The 20,980-nt window shown below is 47.1% G+C and overlaps 1 protein-coding gene across 8 annotated transcripts in view; it reads left to right on the top strand.

Annotated features, from left to right (window-relative positions):
- Nucleotides 1-5,870: 5,870 nt before the first annotated feature.
- Nucleotides 5,871-20,980, top strand: part of PATZ1 (POZ/BTB and AT hook containing zinc finger 1) — a gene marked incomplete at its 5' end in the record, with an annotated part of 32,067 nt that continues 16,957 nt past the window's right edge. For all 8 annotated transcript variants that reach the window (XM_083417680.1, XM_083417681.1, XM_083417677.1 and 5 more), the window contains 2 exons: nucleotides 5,871-7,237; nucleotides 16,195-16,258. In XM_083417680.1, the coding sequence (XP_083273806.1) occupies nucleotides 5,871-7,237; nucleotides 16,195-16,258 (1,431 nt within the window). The remainder of the gene's footprint in view (nucleotides 7,238-16,194; nucleotides 16,259-20,980) is intronic.

The raw sequence follows: 20,980 nt of genomic DNA, 5'->3' as shown, positions 1-20,980 counted from the left end.
CCACCTCATGGCAAGAGCCTCTCAATTCCTTCCTACCACAGTACCCCATACAACAGGTGTGGGCAGTCTTTGGCCTGCCAGGTGTGAACTACAGTCCCATCATCCCTGGCCATTGCCCAAGGCTGCTAGGGCTGATGGGAGTTGTAGTTCTGCAACACCTGGCAGGCCAAAAGTTCCTCCAACCACAGAGATGTAATGATAGTGCAATGTTGCTGCTACCGCCTCTACTATTATTATGAATCAGACGTTCTGGAGTACTGGAGGGCTGATGGGAGTTGCAGTCCAAATTATCTGAAGTCCACCAGGATAGAGAAGACTCTGAAAATGCATTGTTAAATTTATGCCCCACTTCTCCCAATGGAAAAAGACATTGTACAGATTGCTTTCCCCTTCCTTCTGGGTGCCACAGTTGTGTGTTTGAACATGCGTCCAGCACTCGTGTATTCTTACACCAACAAGAGGTTTGGGATCTTTTGCTAGAGTTATAACGTGTGTCCATTTATGAATATGTGCTTGTCTCATTTCCTGCCTAAATAAAACTCCCGACACGCTTTTACTTTGTGTTCTGGGCCAGTGACCCTAGCAAGCTATTAACTGCCAGATGAGCAACCCAGTAATTTTTAGAGGCAAACAAATAGCTTTACATTAAGATTCTTGACACATTAACAAATAAAGCTTGGTTTATTATATGAATTGAACATGACAGAATATGTAAATGCTGTTTCAGAAAGTCAAATTACAATTTTAAGCAGGCAGTAAATCCTATGCTACATACACACCTTGATCTAAAGCTAGAATCCCAACCTATTCGCAAAAGCTCAAAGTGTGACAATTCTGCCAGCAGGACTCACACTAATAGGAAGTTCATGAACAGCGTAGGAGGAGTATATCTGTCCTAAAGCGAAGCCAATTCCTTGGGAGTGGGTTCTTTTAGCTGGAGCTAGTACTGAAAGTACTGAAAAGCTGGGAGTTTTAGAATATTTATTGCTAATGCATCGTAGTAGTTTCAGATTTTCTCTCTCTAGTAATCTCTATCCCTAGGTTGTATGTTCCAAACTGTACCCTAATCCATTTCATACGCCCAAATCCAAGTCAAACAGGGACTGTAGCATCAGGGGCAATGGTCATTTGCTAAGTTACTGAGCCCCCCACCCAAGGGTGAGGTGTTGACCATGAGCCATGAAAGCAAGAAGCAGGCAAGAAGCAGGGGACCGATCCCTGATCTCTCTCAAACCACTCACAATGGACAATGCTTTGTGGGTCAGACCATTGGTCCATCTAGCTCAGCACTGAACTCGGGTTACTAATTTCCCATTCCTTATTTGCAGAAAAAATTGTTCCTCGTGGTGGGTTTGAATTTACATCTCCCTGCCACTGTCTCATTAGTGCAGAGACTGAGCTAATAGGTCTGGTGTGGATATGGCTAGAGCCGTAGCTAGGTGATCTTGCGCCCTGGCAGAAGAACTGTCTAGATTGTGCCTAGACACAGACAAATTAGCTCTTCTTTCTGCCTCTCCTCCAACCCCACACCACCCATTCAATTCACCCTCAATTTAAAACCTTTTCTAATGAGGCAATGGTCGATATTTGTATTTATAGACATGTTTATGGACATTTTTTAGCCAATTTTGCGTTGTTGCACCTCACCACCCCCTAGCTACAGCCCTAGATGTGGCACCTTCAATTTTTAATTGACAGAGGTCCTTGCTACCCCTGCCTGGCAAAAGACCCTCCCACAACCTCAAAGTGCTGCCCCAGGCAAGCCCCCTCACCCAAGGAAGATATTCTGGCCCCATATTATAAAATGTGTTCTTTATTTCCTCTGCACTGAATGATAAAATTAGTAGTAGCAGCAGCAGCAGCATTACCCCAGCAATCTGGGGTACAATATAAAAACACAGTGATACATCAAGCATTAAAAACTTCCCTATACAGAGTTGCCTTCAGATGTCTTCTAAGTGTTGTATACAGAAAGCAACCGTTTTGTGCAGGGATTCAATTTCTGACCCGTGTCGGCAGAGTGCGCAGAAGCCCGCTCCGCCCCATGTGTCAGTGGTCGTGCGTAAGTTGGACGCACCTAAAATGGTTGCCGCCTGCAGTTGTTTATTACCTTGACATCTAATGGGAGGCTGTTCCACAGGGTGGGTGCCACTACCGAGAAGGCCCTCTGCCTTGTTACCTGTAAATTCACTTCTCAAAGTAGGAGAACCCCCAGAAGGCCCTTGCCCCCAGAAGGCCCTTGGAGCTGGATCTCAGTGTCCAGGCTGATTGATGTGGGTAGAGATGCTTCTTCAAGATGTTGACAAACTGGAACAAATCCAGGGATGGGAGAGAAAAATGGAGCTGGGTCCAACAGGTCATGTGAGGAAGGGTTATGCCAGTGGAGGCTGCAAATGGGGCACTGCCCCACCATCCTCAGTCTGCACCATGAGCTATGCTCCACCTACTTATAAAAACAGTCTAGTGGTTTGCACTGCCTGCTTCCCAATGAGTTTTGCAAATCTCAGCAGGTAAGATGGGGATGAAACTGATTGGCTCTGGTGCCACCTTGGCTCTTTGGCTACCTGTATTCTGCCCAGCAGTCCCAATGGGCACCAGCCACTGATAGCCTATGCTGAGCTTAGGAGGGAGACAAATCTTTGAAAGGCTGCCATATTTGTTTTCTCTCTCTCCAGAGGCCAACCCCCTAGATATTGACTAAACATTTGCAAGACCAACCTGACACTGCAAGCTGTTTAGCAGTGGAATTAGATGCCTAGGAAGAAGGTGTCTTCTCCAAGGTTAAGAGGTTTCTAAGCAGAAACTGGATGTCAACCTGTCAGGGATGCTATAGCAGGGGGGTTGGAATGGATTATCTCTGAGATAACTGACCTGCTAGTTTAGCAGGATCGCTGCATTGTTTGGCCCATTGAAATAAATAAAAAATAAGTAGGGTTGTTGTTTTTTTTTGGGGGGGGGGGAATAAAATCACTCTTAAAACAACTGAGTTGCATCCGAAGTCTGTCATACTCAAGAGCAGCCCTGCTGAAACTAATGGATATGACTTAATTAATTTCACTGGGTCTACTCTGAGTAAACGGGGTCATATTCTACCTAGCTGTTAGGTAATACTCCTAAACGCTGGCAGGATTTGAAGGGCTGTCTCCTCTGTTAATAACGTAGAAGGGGGAATGTTGGGAACATAAAGGTACCATGGCAACAGATGTTTAAAGGAAGCATCATCACTCTTGAAAAGGAAAGATGGGGAATAGCTGAGAGGAAGCAAAAAAAATCCCCGAAGTGTTAAAACAGGGGAGGGCTTTGAAGAGAGAGAAATGAACTCTATTTAGAGGAGCTGTGTCTATTTTGCTCCAAGAACCACATGAAATACCACCTGTTTAAATATGAATAACGCTTTTGCTATATCTGAGTAAATTTTTATTTCTGTGACAGTAATTGCTTCCGGCAAAGAGAAAAGTAGATTTAAAGGACATTGCCGCCTAGTGCCACAGGTTTGATGTGGGCTTTGTGCCGTTAAGAATTACTGGAATAAAAAGCGAGACTTGACAAATCCTACATCATTGTTGCACCTGCCAGCTTGGGTGCAAACAGGGCGATTGGAGGAGCGACTCCAGAGACCTGGGGACATGGATGGCTAAAGGTATTTTATGGGGCCTTCAAGGACATGTTAGGATACTCTGTGGGGGTTGGCAGGTTTGCTGCTCATTTGCATGTCAATTCCCACAGTGGCGTTTCTTTTTTCTGGCTAAAGGGAAAGTTTTGCATGTGTTTAGGCACCTGCCTGAATGGGAGAAAGCACACACAAAGGACAGAGTGAGAAAACCCCCGTGCCTGAATTAAGGAATGCCCATTGTGGGATCAAAAGGATTCACTGAAGGCTTTTTCCATTTATAATTTTGCGGTGATGGAAGCTGGCTTGGATCTGGAAACTGGTAAGACTCAGTTGCCTACTCCCCTCTCCAGCCAGGCTAAACATTTAGACAATTTCAGTGGGAAAGTAATTTGTGATACCATAATTATTTTCTATAAAACGTTAAAAAGAGGCGGATAGGAATTGCAAGTGGAGGGAAATCAAGCAGCTTCAGGCTGCGCCGTCGGGCGATGGGGTTGTTGGCCCATCAGTGTTCTCTGCGGCCGCCGAGGGAGCGGCCTGGGCGCGCCCCGCCGAGGCCCATCAAGCGCTCCAGGTGCGCTACGACCCCCGAGGAGGGCCCAAATGGGCGCCCAAGTCCTCCCTCCCCAGCCCCGCGGTGCACCGATAGGTGGGAAGCAGTAGCGGGGAAGGGGAACCAGCGGCTGGGTCCGTCGGGGGTTAAAGCCCCGCGCCTCCGGGGAGCGCCCCGCGCGCCCCCCACCCCTCGCCCAGGCCAGGCGCGGCTCCGAGGCGGCCCTCCAGGGATCACCTTCATCAGAGAAAGAGACAAGGAGGGGTGGCTGGGGGTGGGGGCTTTAACAGGAATTAGAGAAGGCGGGGGTTGAATTGCACCATCTGCATTGAGCAACTGGGGGAGGAGAGTTCAGGCTGCAAGCCGCCCCCCACCCAGTTGTTCCAGCCTAGATCCATTAGACCGGGTGGGGGGGGGTTCAACTCTCATCCAGGCAAGCCCGTCCTTGCTCAGCCTGGGGCGGGGGCCCTTGCCGCTGCTGGCTCGGCATTGGCGGATCAGTGCTGGGGAGGGGGGAGGGCGGCTGCAATTGCAGCAGCAGCCCCCAGCCCCCGCGGCCAGGAAGGGGGGGGTTGGGTGGTGGCGTGGGGTGGGGGGCCGGCCTGCTGCCTCTGGCTGCTCTTGCATTGGCGGATGCGGGGAGGGAGGGGGGCAGGAAGCGAGGGAGGGGGGAAGAGCTTCAGTGGCTGCAGAGAGGGAGGGAGAAAAGGCGAGCGGGCGCGGGGGGGTCCCTTTCTACATCGGGAGGGGGACCGCCAGCGCCGAAGAAGAACCAGCAAAGTTTGCAGCGCGCCCCGCAATCCGAGGCCCCGGCCGGCTCAGCAGCCCCCTGCCGGAGCGCGTTTTTTTTTCCCTTTTTGCAGCGCGGGGGGGACCTCGGGACTGCCGGCCCCCCCTCCTCCTTTCCCTCCCCCCCCAGGGGTGAAAGTGCAAGAGGAAGTACAGCCGCTGCCATCTTTCCTCCGCTCCAAACACACACACACACACCGAGGGAGGGGGACGGGCGGGCGGACGGAGCGTGCCGGCAGCCCCCGAAAACTTCCCACCGACGGCGGCCAAGAGAAAAAGACAGCACGAGCCACCACCGACGCCGCTTCCTCGTCGTCCAGCACCACCGGCAGCATCGACAGCAGCTTCCTCGGCGGTCCCGCTCCCGCTGCAGCGCCTCGTGGCGGCCGCGAAGGAACTCGCCTGGGGGGAGAGGCGAAAAGGGGCTGCCTGCCTGCCTGCCCGCCCGCCGCGGCTGCTTCTGCTCCTGCGGCCTCTGGGCGCTCTCTCTCTCTCTCCCCCGCCGTCGGCCTTTTGTTCTTCCTGCCTTCGCTTTCTCTTCCAGTCTTGCAATTGTATTTGGGATTTGCATTGCAACAACCCCCGCACGGGGCCGCCTTCATCTCCATCTCCTCCTCCTCCGGTTCCTGGGCGCGCTCGCGCACACACGGCGCCGTCGGGGCCCGGGGATTTTCTGGAAGGCGCGAGGCGGAGCGCGTGCGCCATTCTGGTTCTCCCCCTCCCTCCCTTTTCTTTTTGCATTCCGCCCATCCTCTCCCTCCTCCTCCCCCGCTTGACGGGCGCGCGCACCAGCCCCCTCGACGGGAGCGCGTGAACGCAGCAGGCGAGGAACGAGAGGACGCGCTCCCCCTGCCGGCCGTTCCTGCTGCTGCAGGCGCAGGAAGGTAAGGCGAGCCTCCAGCAGCAGCAGCCCCGATGGAGCGGGTGAACGAGGCGGCCGCAGCAGCCGCCGCCGCCGCTGCAGCCGCCGCCAGTGCCAATGCGTGCGGCCCGTCCCCACCGGGCTGCTACACGTACCAGGTGAGCAGGCACAGCGCCGACCTTCTGCACAACCTGAACCAGCAGCGCAAGAACGGCGGGCGCTTCTGCGACGTGCTTCTGCGCGTCGGCGACGAGAGCTTCCCTGCGCACCGCGCCGTCCTGGCTGCCTGCAGCGAGTACTTCGAGTCGGTCTTCAGCGCGCAGGGACTGAGTGGAGGCGTTGAGGGCGCCGGAGGTACAGGAGCCGCCGGGGCGCCGGACGGGGGCGCAGCTGAGGCGACCGGCGCTGGAGGGGGCGGCCCCGGGGGCGGGGGCGGCCCCGGCGGGGTGGGCCGGGAGCTGGAGATGCACACCATCAGCTCCAAGGTCTTCGGAGACATCCTGGACTTTGCCTACACCTCACGGATTGTGGTGCGCCTAGAGAGCTTCCCAGAGCTCATGACAGCCGCCAAGTTCCTTCTCATGCGCTCTGTCATCGATATCTGCCAGGAGGTCATCAAGCAGTCCAACGTCCAGATTCTGGTCCCACCAGCCACCCGCCCAGACATCATGCTCTTCCGTCCTGGCGCGGGCACCACTGACCTGGGCTTCCCCCTTGACATGACCAACGGCACTGGGTTGGCCCCCAATGGCAATGGAATCGCCGGCATGCCCGAGGATGAAGCCACTCGGGCTGCCCTCTCCGCCGCTGCCCAGTCTTCCTTGCCCGTCTTGCAGGGGGTGGACCGTCTTCCCATGGTGGCCGGGCCTCTCTCGCCACCCCTCCTGGCTTCGCCCTTCCAAAACGTTGGCACTGGCGCCCCCTCTCTGAGCAGCAAGCGGGGTCGGGGGCGTCCTCGCAAGGCCAACCTGCTGGACTCCATGATGTTCAGTGCCCCGGGGGGTCTGAGGGACGCTGGCATCCTTCCCTGTGGCCTGTGCGGGAAAGTCTTCACAGATGCCAACCGCCTCCGCCAGCACGAAGCCCAGCATGGCGTCACCAGCTTGCAGCTGGGCTACATCGACCTCCCACCCCCTAGGCTGGGCGAGAATGGGATCCCCGGGCTGGATGACACGGCCGCCCCCCGCAAGCGGAGCCGGACAAGGAAGCAGGTGGCTTGCGAGATCTGCGGGAAGATCTTCCGGGACGTTTACCACCTGAATCGGCACAAGCTGTCACATTCTGGCGAGAAGCCCTACTCGTGCCCTGTGTGCGGGCTGCGGTTCAAGAGGAAGGACCGGATGTCCTATCACGTCCGGTCCCACGATGGGTCGGTGGGGAAACCTTACATTTGCCAGAGCTGCGGAAAAGGTTTCTCTAGGTAAGAGGGGGGGTGTCCCTGGGATCATGGGTTTGGAATATAAAAAGACTTTCCAGAAGTTGGCGGCTGGTGTAACAGTTAGCTGACACCCACAAAGATCTGGACAGAAACTGGAACGTTGCAGATCACAGGTCCATCAGCAGATGTCCTCCTGCAGATGTTCTGATTGTATACTAACCTGAGCATCATGCTGATGGGAGCTGCAGTCTGAAACATCTGGAGGGCACCCTGCTGTGGGGTGCAGTTCTAGGTGGAACTTTGTGAGGAGTGGAGGCTAAAGGTAAGAGCCACCACTGCACAGGTGTGCCCAGGTTCTGCAGAATGGAAGGACAGAACATCTGCTGGGGAGATGCAGAGAGTCCCAGGTATATTGTCCACCACGTGCTTGGGGAGGGCTGTCTCCTCCGCATTTTTATAGTGGCAAAAGACCGCCTATGCTGGCTGCCACATAAGATGCAAATTAGCACCATCCATATTGAGCATATATTTTGAGCACATGACTTTAGTGAATCCTGGGAACTGCAGTTTCCCTTCACAGGGCTACCGTTGCCAGCACTCTCAACAAACTACAGTTCACAGGATTCTTCAGGGGGAGTCATGTGCTTCAAACGTACATAGAATGTGCTTTCAGGGAATAGTGTGGAACTTCTCAAAGTAACTTAACAGCATGCGCATGTTGATACAGAAGTAAATCCTGCAAGGCTCAGGACTGAACTTGCTTAGCTTAGTGTGCACAGGGATGCAGCCTTACTAGGAAGTAATTCAGTAGGGCTTACTTCTGAGTAATTTGGCTCAAGGCTGCAGGGATCTTAACCACTAGGGAGCACATGGCAGGCCAGGCAGTGGGGCATTCTCCCCAGAGCTTGGATCTCAAAGGTTCTCTTTATGAGAGTGACCTGGACTTCAAATTCTCCACCTTCGTGTCCTGAGCATTTTCTGATACTCACATTGGTGGAGTTTGGAAGGCTTACTTGAGAGGGATATAGAACCCTGTTCTTGAATTACAGGGCATGGATGTAAGTATCGTTGAGTGTGCTTGCAGAAAGCGTCCGGAATCAGATCAGTACATGTGTGTTGATCTTGAAGGAGAGGGCAGCTTCATTGGTCGAAGGTGGATTCACATGACTGTGTGGCTTGCACTATAGCGTGGTGTTCTCTGTCCGTATGAGTGACTGCGAATCAAAGCAGGTCTCCGAAATTCAGGAAATCACCTTTGTTTAAAGAGGTTGTGACAACCTAAAGACTGGGGGAATCCTTCACAAAAATCGCTATTGTGGTGATGGAGAGAATCAATTTTTACTTAGACAAATATGATGACTCTGCTCTTAATTTCCCCTTTTGGGTAGGAATGTCACAAAATAGCCCAGGAGTTGCACCTGCTTCAATATTCCTCTGGTTTTGCATAAGATCCTGCTTGGTCCACACTCCTAAAGATACCACTGACCAATGTAACCTTCATCAGCCTGATGCACTGTAGATATTTCTGGGCTACGACTCGCATCAGCCCTAGCCAGTGCAAACACGCTGCCATCAACACCAGCATCTGGCTGTGGTGCCTGGGGCTGATGGGAGCTGTAGACCAAAACATCTGGAGAGGTGTCTGTTTTGTTTCTGGCTATAGTTCAATAATCACTTCTGCAAATGGACCTGAACTGTTGTTTAATTAAGAGAACATCAGACAGTGACTTGTCAATGGCAGCATTTTGCTTAAGATAACTTCGTGTGTAAGCAAGCTGAAACTGGACTGACACTTTAAAAAATCAAAACCCATAACTTTTTTAATGATCTTTAAGGTTCGGAGATTACTATTATTATATTTGATTTATTAATCGCCTTCTAAACCATCATCTCAAGGCGATCTGCATTTAAGATAATTAAAAACAGTTAAAAACACAGAACAGCAGATAAGAACAAGACTAAAACCCTAACATAAAAAGAACCCTCCTGGATTGTCCTGTTCTTACAGTGGCCAGGCATACAGAAGTAACAGAATCACAGAATTGTAGAGTTGGAAGTGACCCTAGAGATCTAGGTCCAACCCCTGAAGTACAGGAATATGTAGTTGTCCCATACAGGCCGTGCTTTTTCCCCAGGGGGTATTCAATGGTATGCAGTATCAGCACCTCTTTTTTATTGTTAAAAAGTGTGGCACTTTTTCTACAAAAAAAAACAACAACAACACTGCACAGGGATCAAACCTGAAACCTTGACATTATTAGCACCACACTCAAACTAAAGGAGCATTTTCCGTTGGGTGGATTTAAAAGTAAAGATTGATCTATGGCTTAACCACTTGGGGCACAAAATGTTGACAGGCGTTTTGCTGAATCAGCCAGGTGTGCACACTGATTCGGGCTGTAACTCTCAACCTGCTTTCTTCCATTGAACCCAGTGAAGTTTCCTGGTGACCAAGTAAGCATAGGAGTGAGTGGAACTCCAGCCCTAAATGCAGTTCCTGTGAAACAAATCTCAGTGAGCTCAGGAGAACTGATTAACATTGTACACAGGTTGTACATTGACAGTTAAAGGCATTATTATTATTATTATTATTATTATTAACCAGAGGTTCTTGGGATCATACCCACAGACTGGAAGTAAATTCATTTGATACAAATGGAAGATACTTTTGAGTAAATATGGTTAAGATTGGGGTGTTACATTTCTGCAAGTAATAATTATACTTGTACCAAGCAAGGTACATTTAAAACCAGGGTACTTAAAGTCTTTCTAAACACCTATCTTTATTTAGAGGTAAGATTTTTCTGGGATTGTTTATGTTTGAAATTTATTTGTGAAAGCATGTATGTAATACTTTTAGGCTGGAGGCAAATAAAACTTAATTTCCTCTTCGTTTGTGAGGAAATTTAGTAACAGAAATTTGACAGCAACTGCATTATGGACAATTTATGTCTTTCTAAAAAATGCACCACATTCCTGGTTTTCAGAAATGTTGACTGCTCAAGATTATGGTAACTTAAGAAAGGAGGATTTTCATCTTTTTAGATTGCCTTCTGCAGGTGTGCCTTTTTACAGCACCTTGATATGCAGATGTTTAGCAGACAAGCATACTTCTCTTTGTTGTGCAAAGTGCTACCTGTTGATTTCAAACATCAACATGTTTGTTTTTCCCCCTTAGTTAGTTGAAAATATACAGAAGAAAGGCACATAACACCCTACAGGTCCCTTTCTGAAAAAGAGAAATGCGTTTGCAGGAATTATAAACAACCACTTAAAGACTTTCCTAATGGTTCATAAAGTTCCCCCTCTGTTTTAATTACTGGTATACACCATCTTAGAAGAGGTGTTGCCTTTCTCTCCCCACTCCCCCCAAAATTGATTCCCTGCCATTGGAGGGGAGAGGCTTTGGGAAGGAGGTCTATTAGCGCGCACCCCCTAAAAAAAAGAAAATAAAATAAAAATAAGCAAGGCATTGCAAAAGGGCAGTTCTTAGCCGACTACAAAGCAGGCTGCAGTTCTGCAGATTCCCTTGGCAGGAACCTCAAATAAAATAAGGGGAATTTGCTTCTCAATAAGGGGGCAGGGTAAGATTTTTGCATATGCAAAAGTCCCTTTGGGTTCAGTGGTGCTTATTGCCATGTAAGTGGATATAAGAAGGCAGCCTCAAACTTGTATAATAAATGGACTAAAATTTATTGATTCAGAGGAAAGCTTGACTTTTCATTGCTGTCCTTTTCTTTCCATACTTGGCCAGAAGCATCATCCCCCCCCCACCCCCCATCGAAATAGTGTGTTTTTTGCCTAAGCTTTCCCTGGCCTGCAAAGTTGGGCCCTGTTATCCCAGAATTTCTGTTTTAATAATGCTGTTTTTATGTTGTATGATCTGGTTTTCTCATTGTTTTTCATATTGTTTCTCAGGTGCTTTTGCATACCTCTTATGGGATTTTTCAACATTACACAATTTAGAAATGTTTTTAGAAGTACTGTAATATAATAATTAGCAAAAATAATTAAATAGCTGTGGTTCCTGCATTGCAGGAGCCTTTTGAGTCCCTCCCACCTCCGCAATTCTGTGATTCTATGAAATAAGTCAGCAAACCGGCTTTCGGTGGGACTTGCTCCCAGGTATGGGTGTGTTGAAGGTTTTAAAAGTCTGTTTCAACATTCACAATGGCTCTTAAAATGAGGGGCTGATTTTTTTTTGGGGGGGGGAGAGAGCTGGAGGAGCCTTGGATCACAGGGGCGCATTTCAGGCCCAAACCAGACCCTCCGGTTGGGCCACTTCAGCTCACCTGCCTTTCCCATCAGGTTGAGCAGCTTAACTGGGGATCTGCCCTATCTGCTTGCTTTCCTGGAGGGTGAATTCTGCTGAGCTGCATGTAATTGGCTGAAGACAGAAAAGCCGTTGTGAGAAGACAGAGAGGGGGAGATAATCTCATTCCAAGCAGCTTTTGGTCTCAGACAATGCCGAGCTTTCTTCCCACCAGGAAAAACCAGCAGCGTTTTGGGATCTACTTTGGTGACGCTAGGAAAACAGACCAGACATTATCACCAGTTTTGTGTGTGTGTGTGTGTGTGTGTGTGTGTGTGTCAAAGTGCTATAGAACAGCCTCCCCCAATCTAATGCTTTCCAGATGTTTTGGACTACAACTGCATACAGGCTGGGGCTGGTGGGAGTTGTGGACCTAAACATTGGTAGGGCCCCAGGTTTTAGGGAGAAGGCTGCTGTATCATGGAGGTTGGGGTCCTCTCTGCCTTGGGATTGTGTCCAAACAGTGTTAGAAACCCAGATATAAAAGGTAGGCGCCAAATGTCTCCTTAAAGCAAGGTTAAGGTCGCCAAAACTGAATGTCTAGTTGCCATTTTTGGGCGTCTTATTTTTCAATTTGACTGTGATTGCTTCTCAGTTAAACATCTGGCTAGCTGAGATGACAACCTTGAGCTAGGTTAAGAACTTTGAGAACTTCACAAAAGTCGTTTGATCCAGAGACAGTCCACATATATATTGGCCCATTCAGACCTCTTTTTCTTAGTGGTGACTGCTCCTGCTCAGGCTGCACAGAAAAAGCATTTTGGTTCCTGAAATTCGTTCCATTAGTACATACAAAATATAACAGATAGAATTCTACAGGATGTGGTATTAGTGTGTGAAAACAGTCCAGATTCAGTGATCCCCCAGCAAGCAGCTCTTGATGCTGGAGATGAGGACTGTGTTACAAATCGATGTATCGCCTGATATTGGGTTTTAGGTCAAATCGCGATAACCGTTGTTTTTTTTTTAAAAAGCGACTTTGCAATTTATCACATGTTGTGTGTGTGGTATTCAGAAATCACAATATTGGAAAAACCAGGAAGCCGGTGCTTCTTCCTGTGTGTGCAGCCCTTGCTAACTCGCACCTCAGCCAACTCTTCCCTGTTTCCTGCAGCAGCAAGATATAGCTACAAATCACCACTCAAACGTCGACCAGCAGATATCACCAAACAGAGCTTTGAGAACCAGTTAGCTCTCAGTCTCCCCAGCCATCCAAACAGCAAGCAGGGACTTCTTCCCTCAAGGTTCTTGCGTAAAGACGCAAGGCTGGTAGTTGGCTTAGAGAAAGCCTGCAGGTTCAGACTTCTGGAGCCCTTTCCCCCCATAAAACCATAAACTTAAAAAAAACAGTCAGACACCTCCCTTTGACATTTGACCCTCTTCTGTCATTTCCCCCTCCATCTGTGTGTGTGTGTGTGTGTGTGTGTACAGTGGTACCTCTGGTTACGAACTTAATTCGTTCCGGAGGACCATTCTTAACCTGAGGTACCGTTTTAGCTAGTGGGGTCTCCCTCTGCTGCCGCCGTGCGGTTTCTGTTCTCATCCTGAGGTAAAGTTCTTAACCCGAGGTACTATTTCTGGGTTAGCGGAGTCTGTAACCTGAAGTGTTTGTAACCCGAGGTACCACTATACAGTTACATACACTTCAGGTTACATACGCTTCAGTTTACACACTCCGCTAACTCAGAAATAGTGCTTCAGGCTAAGAATTTTGCTTCAGGATAAGAACAGAAATCGGGTTCCGGCAGCGCAGCAGCAGCAGGAGGCCCCATTAGCTAAAGTGGTGCTTCAGGTTAAGAACAGTTTCAGGTTAAGAATGGACCTCTGGAACGAATTAAGTACTTAACCTGAGGTACCACTGTACTGCTTGTGGGTGTGTGAGTGTCTAGGTGTGTCTCCCTCCCTGCTCCCATTGGCTGTATTTTTTGGTGAAGCAGCAGCAACCAGCATCAAAAAGCACTGGGTTGTTGTTTTTTATTATTATTATTAACCCAGACAACACTCCACACTTCGTTTTCTGTAAGCGGCAGCCAGCCCCTTCTTAAAACTGTACTGCTTGGGGGGGGGGGATTGTGTCTCCCTGACTCTGTTGGTGTGCCCAACTGATGCTTCGTTTGGAGCCATGGAACTGTTGCAAGAAGCAGAGAGGCTTATTTAAAACCGTTTTTTAGCCCCATGTTTCTTTAGCTCAGTCTGCCCTGCAGTGCTTCGCTTGTTCTCTCTCAACTCTTTCCCTTCTGAGTTGTTTCTTTCCTTGCTCCATGAACTAGTCCCAGTCATAGCTGTCAACTTTTCCCTTTTCTTGCGAGGAATCCTATTCGGAATAAGGGAATTTCCCTTCAAAAAAGGGAAAAGTTGACAGCTATGACCCCAGTTCTTCCCTGCTTTTCTCTCTCTCTCTCTCTCTCTCTCTCTCTCTCTCTCTCTCTCTCTCTGGATTGTGTCTTGTAAGTTGCTTCAGAATAAAAGGGGGGAAACACCCAATGTTTATTGTGTGTGCCTTTCTTTTGGGGCCGAAGCAGCCCACAGGTTTCTTACTAATCCAGCCTACGCTGTCAGCCCATGTTAACTCTGCGAGTCTTTGGCTCCCCCTCCCCAGTCGCAAGCAGGAGGGAAATACAGCCTTGAGATGCTTGTTGGCTTGCAAGTTGCTCCAGAGTAAAAGAAAAACACACACCCCCTGCTCTGCCATTGAACCTCTTCTGTGCCTTCCTTCACCTCCCCTATGCTCCCAACTTTCTCCTATATGGCTATGCCAAGAGTGGACATTGACGAATGCACTGTGATATGAGGGGAGGCACATGAAGCATCCTTCCCAATGTTGAAAGGGCTTCAAAGAAGTTTTTTGCTATCCCAGGAACAAGTGTGGCATTTGAAAGTGTGTTCAGCACAGCTGACAACATTCTTCAAATACAAAGAGCATCTCTATTGGCAGAGAACGCCAAAATGCAAATTTCATTTAATAATTTCTGTTCTGTAAAATTTTACCCACCCTTTCTGGTTTGGCCTGGTTTATAAAAGAAATGCAGATTTTCCTGACAATAAAAATATATAATTTGCTTATATATTGTTTTGTTAAAATGTATCCATTCCATTCTTTCTATTTTGGCCTTGTTTTGAAAAGAAAATTAACAAACAATCAAATAAACTGGTGTTGTGGGATCTATACATTCAACTAAGACTCAGTAATGAATTATATTTGAATATCTACTGACTGCTATTTTCTTGTTTAGTAATGTAATCAAATTTTTAGGGAACCTTTGATATCTATTCTACTAATTACATCTACAGATTTAATTTTAGAGAAAATGTGCTATTTAAACATTATTGGTACAGTAGTTCTATAGCATAACAGTTGTAACAATATGTTATAGTAAAAAATTATCAGTTTTAGACTTGGACCCATAAGTAGTAGCAGTTGCCAGGACATTACCATGTTCACCTCTACATAGCTCCAGCCTTATTTCAGATATTGTGATATATCACAATGTTTAACTGGTGATGTATCATGATGTTGAAAACCAGATATCTCCCAGCCCTACTGGAGATGTCAGGTGCCATCCCAGTGCCCATGCATCTTCACTTGGTCACAAGTGGTTGATAACCAGTTGCAAAATGTGCCTGGCAAATTTCAAACACTGTCCACCAAGGGTTTGTTGTTGTTTAGTCGTTTAGTCGTGTCCGACTCTTCGTGACCCCATGGACCAGAGCACGCCAGGCACTCCTGTCTGCCACTGCCTCCCGCAGTTTGGTCAAACTCATGCTGGTAGCTTCAAGAACACTATCCAACCATCTTGTCCTCTGTCGTCCCCTTCTCCTTGTGCCCTCCATCTTTCCCAACATCAGGGTCTTTTCCAGGGAGTCTTCTCTTCTCATGAGATGGCCAAAGTATTGGAGCCTCAGCTTCACGATCTGTCCTTCCAGTGAGCACTCAGGGCTGATTTCCTTCAGAATGGATAGGTTTGATCTTCTTGCAGTCCCACCAAGGGTTAGTCATGGCAGTAAGACCTATGAGAAGTACGTTGGGATCTTGTCTACCTACGTATGCATATTTGGGCGTCCTACTGAGTTCGGTGTGAGATTCACTCTCCAGTAACTCTACTATGTTTGCAACCTTCTTGATGTCTAACTTGAATCCCATTGGCTTCTGTGGAGCAATTAAATCAGTGGTTCCCAAACTGTCCGCCATGTGGAACGCCCTCCCAACTGATGTCAAACAGATAAACAAGTATCTGGCTTTTAGAAGACATCTGAAGGCAGCCCTGTATAGGGAAAAAATTAATATTTGATATTATATTGCATTTCTATCTTTTGTTGGTGTGATGGAAGTGTAAATGACTACCAGACTTTGAAAAGCTGGTATCACTGGATCAAATTCAACAATTTTGTTGAATCAAACTAAATAGTTTTAACTGGATTTGGAACAAATGTGCAGTTAATTCTTACTGTTCTGAATTTGATTGTGTTATTATTATCTTGCTTATTGGGTCGTGTGAACCACTATTCTGAAAAAGGTTTTGTTTTTATAGGTTAGGGGGTGCTGGGGATGACTTTAAAGAACCAAGGGGGGATAGTGGCCCGAAAATGTTTGGGAACCATCAATCTAGAAAACGTCTGTTGTGTTTGGTTACAATAGATGCTGCAGACCTAACCCCAGCTTATCTCTCTTTGTGTCCCCTTTCTCAAGGCCTGACCATCTGAACGGGCACATCAAACAAGTGCACACGTCAGAGAGACCTCACAAATGTCAGGTAGGAACTGCTGGATGGAGGAGGGTCTGTGATGATGGGGAGGAAGCCTCTGAAGAAGGTGGTGGAGATGCAAGCCTTCTTCTGTACACCTGGAATTTACCATGCTCCTTGTAAACTTGTTCTAGAGACACCCTGCTCCTTTCCCCCCTTCCCCCCACCCTCTTCCCAATGTCATCTGCTTCTCCTCCCCTCCCTCATATGGTTTCTCCTCTCCCTGCCCCTCCACTCTCATCCCTGCCTATGTAGCGTTTGTCTCCGCTCTGCTCGCCCTAGGCGATCAACCTTTTCTCTCTGCAATCAGCCTTTTCTCTCTTCGTCCTGCCTGCCCGTCAACAGGTGGGCTCTCCCTCCTTGATTTTAGGGAAATTCCAGTTAGCTGCTGAACGCATTTTTTGTGGGTTCCTCCCCTCACCTTTGAACATCGCACTGAGCAAAATTGGAAGCTCCCCCCACCCTTTTCTCTTTTTTTTTTCCTAGCAAGGGGACACACAGAGCATTGCTCAAATTCAACTGTGACACGGCTTTGGGGAAGGTGGGGTGGGGCTGTTTTTTCTTCCTTCCTTTCCCAGTTAACGTAACTGTTTCTGTTTGGATTTGAAGAACAATCAACACCCCTGGACTTGCTTCAGGGCGGAGGCAAGCTCCTTGCGGGGAGGGGGCGACTCCAAAACCCAGCTAAGGCTTAAGACACGATGGGCATTCAAGCCGGTTTTCGTTTCTGCTAGCTGCTCTACCTGTGACCTGATTGAGCCTGTGCCACCCTGCTCCTTTCTGAGTGGTAAAAAGATTGATCACATACAAGACAGGCATGTGGGCTTGCTTGCTTGTTTCGTGAAATTTATACACTGCTTGAACGTCAAAAGAGAAAAGCCAACCTCAAAGCAGTTTACGAAACAACAAAACTATCAGTTAAAAGAACTCTTTAGAACATCCAAAAGCTAAAATCGGCGATTAAGCTCAAAACATACATCAACGTTCGGTTTCTGGATGGTGCTTGCCTGAACAAAAATGTTTTTAGCAGGCTCAGGAAAGAGCACAGCAAAGACACTTGCCTGCTGTCAATAGGCAGGGAGTTCCACAGTGTAAGCGCACAAAAAATGATTTCTCACAGGTGCAGAATGTGTCTTATGTGGCACCTGTAATGGTGCCAGTTTCACTGATAGAAACAGGTGGATGTACAGTGGTGCCTCACAAGACGAAAAGAATCCGTTCGGTGAGTCTCTTCGTCTAGCGGTTTTTTCATCTTGCGAAGCAAGCCCATTAGCGGATTAGCGCTATTAGCAGTTTAGCGGCTATTAAAGGCTTAAGGGATTAGCGGATTAGCTGCTAAAAGGCTATTAGCAGCTTAGTGCCTTAGAAAAGGGGTGGGGAGCGGAAAAAACCCCCAGGAATCGCAAGACATTTTTGTCTTGCGATGCAAGCCCATAGAGAAATTCGTCCTGCGAAGCACCTCCAAAACGGAAAACCCTTTCGTCTAGCGGGTTTTCCGTCTTGCGAGGCATTTGTCTTGCGGGGCACCACTGTATATGAGATAAGGCAATCTTGCAGGTAAACCTGTCCCAAGTTGTTGAGGGCTTTAAATACTAACAGTAATGCCTTGAATTTGGCCCAGTAGCAAATTGTACAGCAGGTGCAGATCTCTGAGCCCAGGTGGTATATGCTGACATGGCCGCACTCCTGTCAACAATTGCGCTGCAGCATTCGGCACTAACTGCAGCTTCCGGATCGAGCGCAAGGGAAGCCCAGCATAGAACACATTGCAGTAATCCAGTGTTGAAGTAGCCAATGCGTGAATTACTGTGGCGAAATATTGGTATCACTGCTTTTACTCTTTTCTCTTGGGGGCGTGGGATGTGAACTTTAATGCCATGGCATGTTTTGCTGTGGGTTCCTTATATAAACTTAATATATTTTAAATCACCATCTGTGAGGATTCTGCTGAAGCAGATGTCACCAGGTTGGGGGGGGTGCAGATGCAAGGGTTGAGCCCAGCCATTTTGTCAGAGTATGGTCTGCTTCTTTGTAAAGCTGGGGCTTGTTTAAAAAAAAAAATCAGTAGCAGCAGCTACAATGCAAACTTTGGGAAAGAGAGGGGGACAGAGAAGGCACCCAGAGCTCCTTGCAGAGGGTTCTGTAGTGTGGCCCGGTACAGTCAGTAGTAAGGTGAAGAAAGCTTATGGGTTCCTGCAGAATAAGTGGGGCAGGGGAGCCAAAAATAATGCCAATATATTTCACATCTGGCAACCATTGCGCCCCTTTGGTTTCAGATGGTACATGGATAGACAAGTCTAAAAAGCCCGGGGCATAAATTTTCACGGCCCTCTAGTGGCTATGGTGACTCATTTACCATAAGTAATTTACAGTGGTACCTCGGGTTACACACACTTCAGGTTACATATGCTTCAGGTTACAGACTCCTCTAACTCAGAAATATTACCTCGGGTTAAGAACTTTGCTTCAGGATGAGAACAGAAATCATGCTCCAGCGGCGCGGTGGCAATGGGAGGCCCCATTAGCTAAAGTGGTGCTTCAGGTTAAGAACGGACCTCCGGAACAAATTAAGTACTTAACCCGAGGTACCACTGTATCGGGTGTTAACTCAATATAAATTTATAAGGAACTCACAGCAAAACACGCCACAGGCTTTTTAGACTCGTCTACCCATGTACTATCTGAAACCAAAGGGGTGCATTGCTTGCCAGATGTGATCCCCCCTGCCCAGCTCTCCTACCCAGGGTGGATTTGATTTAAATCAAATCAATTCAAATCACGATTTAAATCACTAGTCGGTAAGACTTGATTTAAATCTCTCTTTCTTTCTTTTTACAGAAAGACTCATTCTTGCTGGTATAACCTTAATATTTACAACCAGAGGAAGGTTTCATTTTTGGAATAATAAATTTTCAGAGTAGTTTTTAGTTATATCAAAAATTACTGATTTGGTTATACTGGTAGAAATACATAGAAAGATAATTATGAAATTATTGTGTGGTTTAATAAGTTAGCTGTTTATATTTGGACAACTTTCCTGCTGTACTTTATGGGGGGGGGGAATCATTTCCTTAATAACAGTTTAAACAATTTATTTAGCTAAAACAATAACATTGTAGCATATGAATCCAAAGTCTGGGCAAAGACACCTGATTTCACCTGGCTCCTCCCTCACCCCTATCCACTGGCTAGCTCTACAATTTGCACCCTACAGTATGGGGGATAAACTGGGTTGACTTTGTAATGCCTTTCCCCCCACTGTTTTTATTAAAGTCACCCCCCCAAAGGTCTTTGTAATCTTAAATATATGTTGCACAACACCCCCTCCCCCCCAAAAAGCCTGCAGAAGTTGTGAAGATCTTAGCACCTCAAACACGTAAGATCTTGAAGACAATTGAGCAATTTAACCCCAATTAGATTAAGGGGCTTAAAATAAACTGTGGCACCCACCACCACCCAACCTGGCATCTTCCAGATGTTTTGGAGCCCAAAACATTTGGAGAGCACCCAGTTTGGGAAGACGACCTATAGCCATGTGTTGGTTGGCATGAGAAAAATATAACTTTTTTCAGTTCAGCTGGGAATAAATGATACTTAGCAAGGCATCCTTATTTATTTATTTATTTATTTATTTTAAAAAAAAAAAAGAAGAAGAAGCAAGGCATCCTGAAGATCCCATTAATGGTGTTTATGGGAATTATTTTTTTAAATACATTTTTTTATATTTGGGTGCATCAGTTTGTATTTATATGACCTGCAAATTTCAATATCATAATTAGTGGTTCTCCTTAGGCTTCAGTCCTGAAGCTGCTCAAGAGCAGATGAATTATTAAGGTGTGTTGCAAATGGGCAGTAAATTCAAGTTTGCATACTAAAGGTTGACAACTTGTTTAACCAGCCTCTGCTGCTATGCCTTTTAACAGGGGTTTAACATGCAGACATTATAAAGTGGCTGTGTTCGTCTCCATGCTGTGAAAACCTTGCCCTGCTGATTTCTTCAGATGAAGCTGCTAACGGTTAAAGGCAGAAGAACTCGGCAGTGGGTGTGTTTTTTCTGGACAGTTGGCAACTATTTGGGTGCCAACTGATCTTAAATGGCACAGCCCTTATTCTCTTTTAAGATTGCCTTCCATTTCTGAACTGAACCCATCAGATTTCTCAAAAGCATGCAATTCTACCAGTGCCATTGCAAAACAGAGATTTTTCTCTTCTCGCCATTTTTTAAGTTATTTTTTTAAAAGTTATATTTTATATACTGTATATATTTATTTATATTTTCCCATCTCCTAACTAGGAGTTAAGTATCTCAATGCAAAAGAATTCATGTGGCTGTTGGTTTTTCCTACCCAACACCTTTATTTTGCTGCATTCAAGTTTTGGTCTGAGATAAATTTATTTCACCTGGATTTATTTCTTAAAATATATTTTCACTGTATTTGGCTACCCAGATAGAGCTTTATTAAATGCACGCTGTCTTTTGCACAGGTGTATTGAAAAAACAAAGTACAGACAGCTGGGTTTAGCGCTCAAGGCAGTGTACGCCCCTTTTGTGCAAATATATAAATCCCCAACAGTTATAATTACAGAGAAATGTAACTATGGCAAAGACAACCTTCTCTACAATTGTGCCTGCCTTTTTAAGGGGAAAGTGCTTAATGGAATTAGTGTCACTTGTTGTACAAGCACCCATCACCCAGGGCATGAGTCATATCTCACCCCACTGCTGCAGGA

This window comes from Podarcis tiliguerta (assembly GCF_965153285.1).
Source record: "Podarcis tiliguerta genome assembly, chromosome: 16".
Lineage (NCBI taxonomy): Eukaryota > Metazoa > Chordata > Lepidosauria > Squamata > Lacertidae > Podarcis > Podarcis tiliguerta.
Note: the sequence above shows the minus strand (reverse complement) of the source record. Positions and strands in the feature narration are given on the sequence as shown.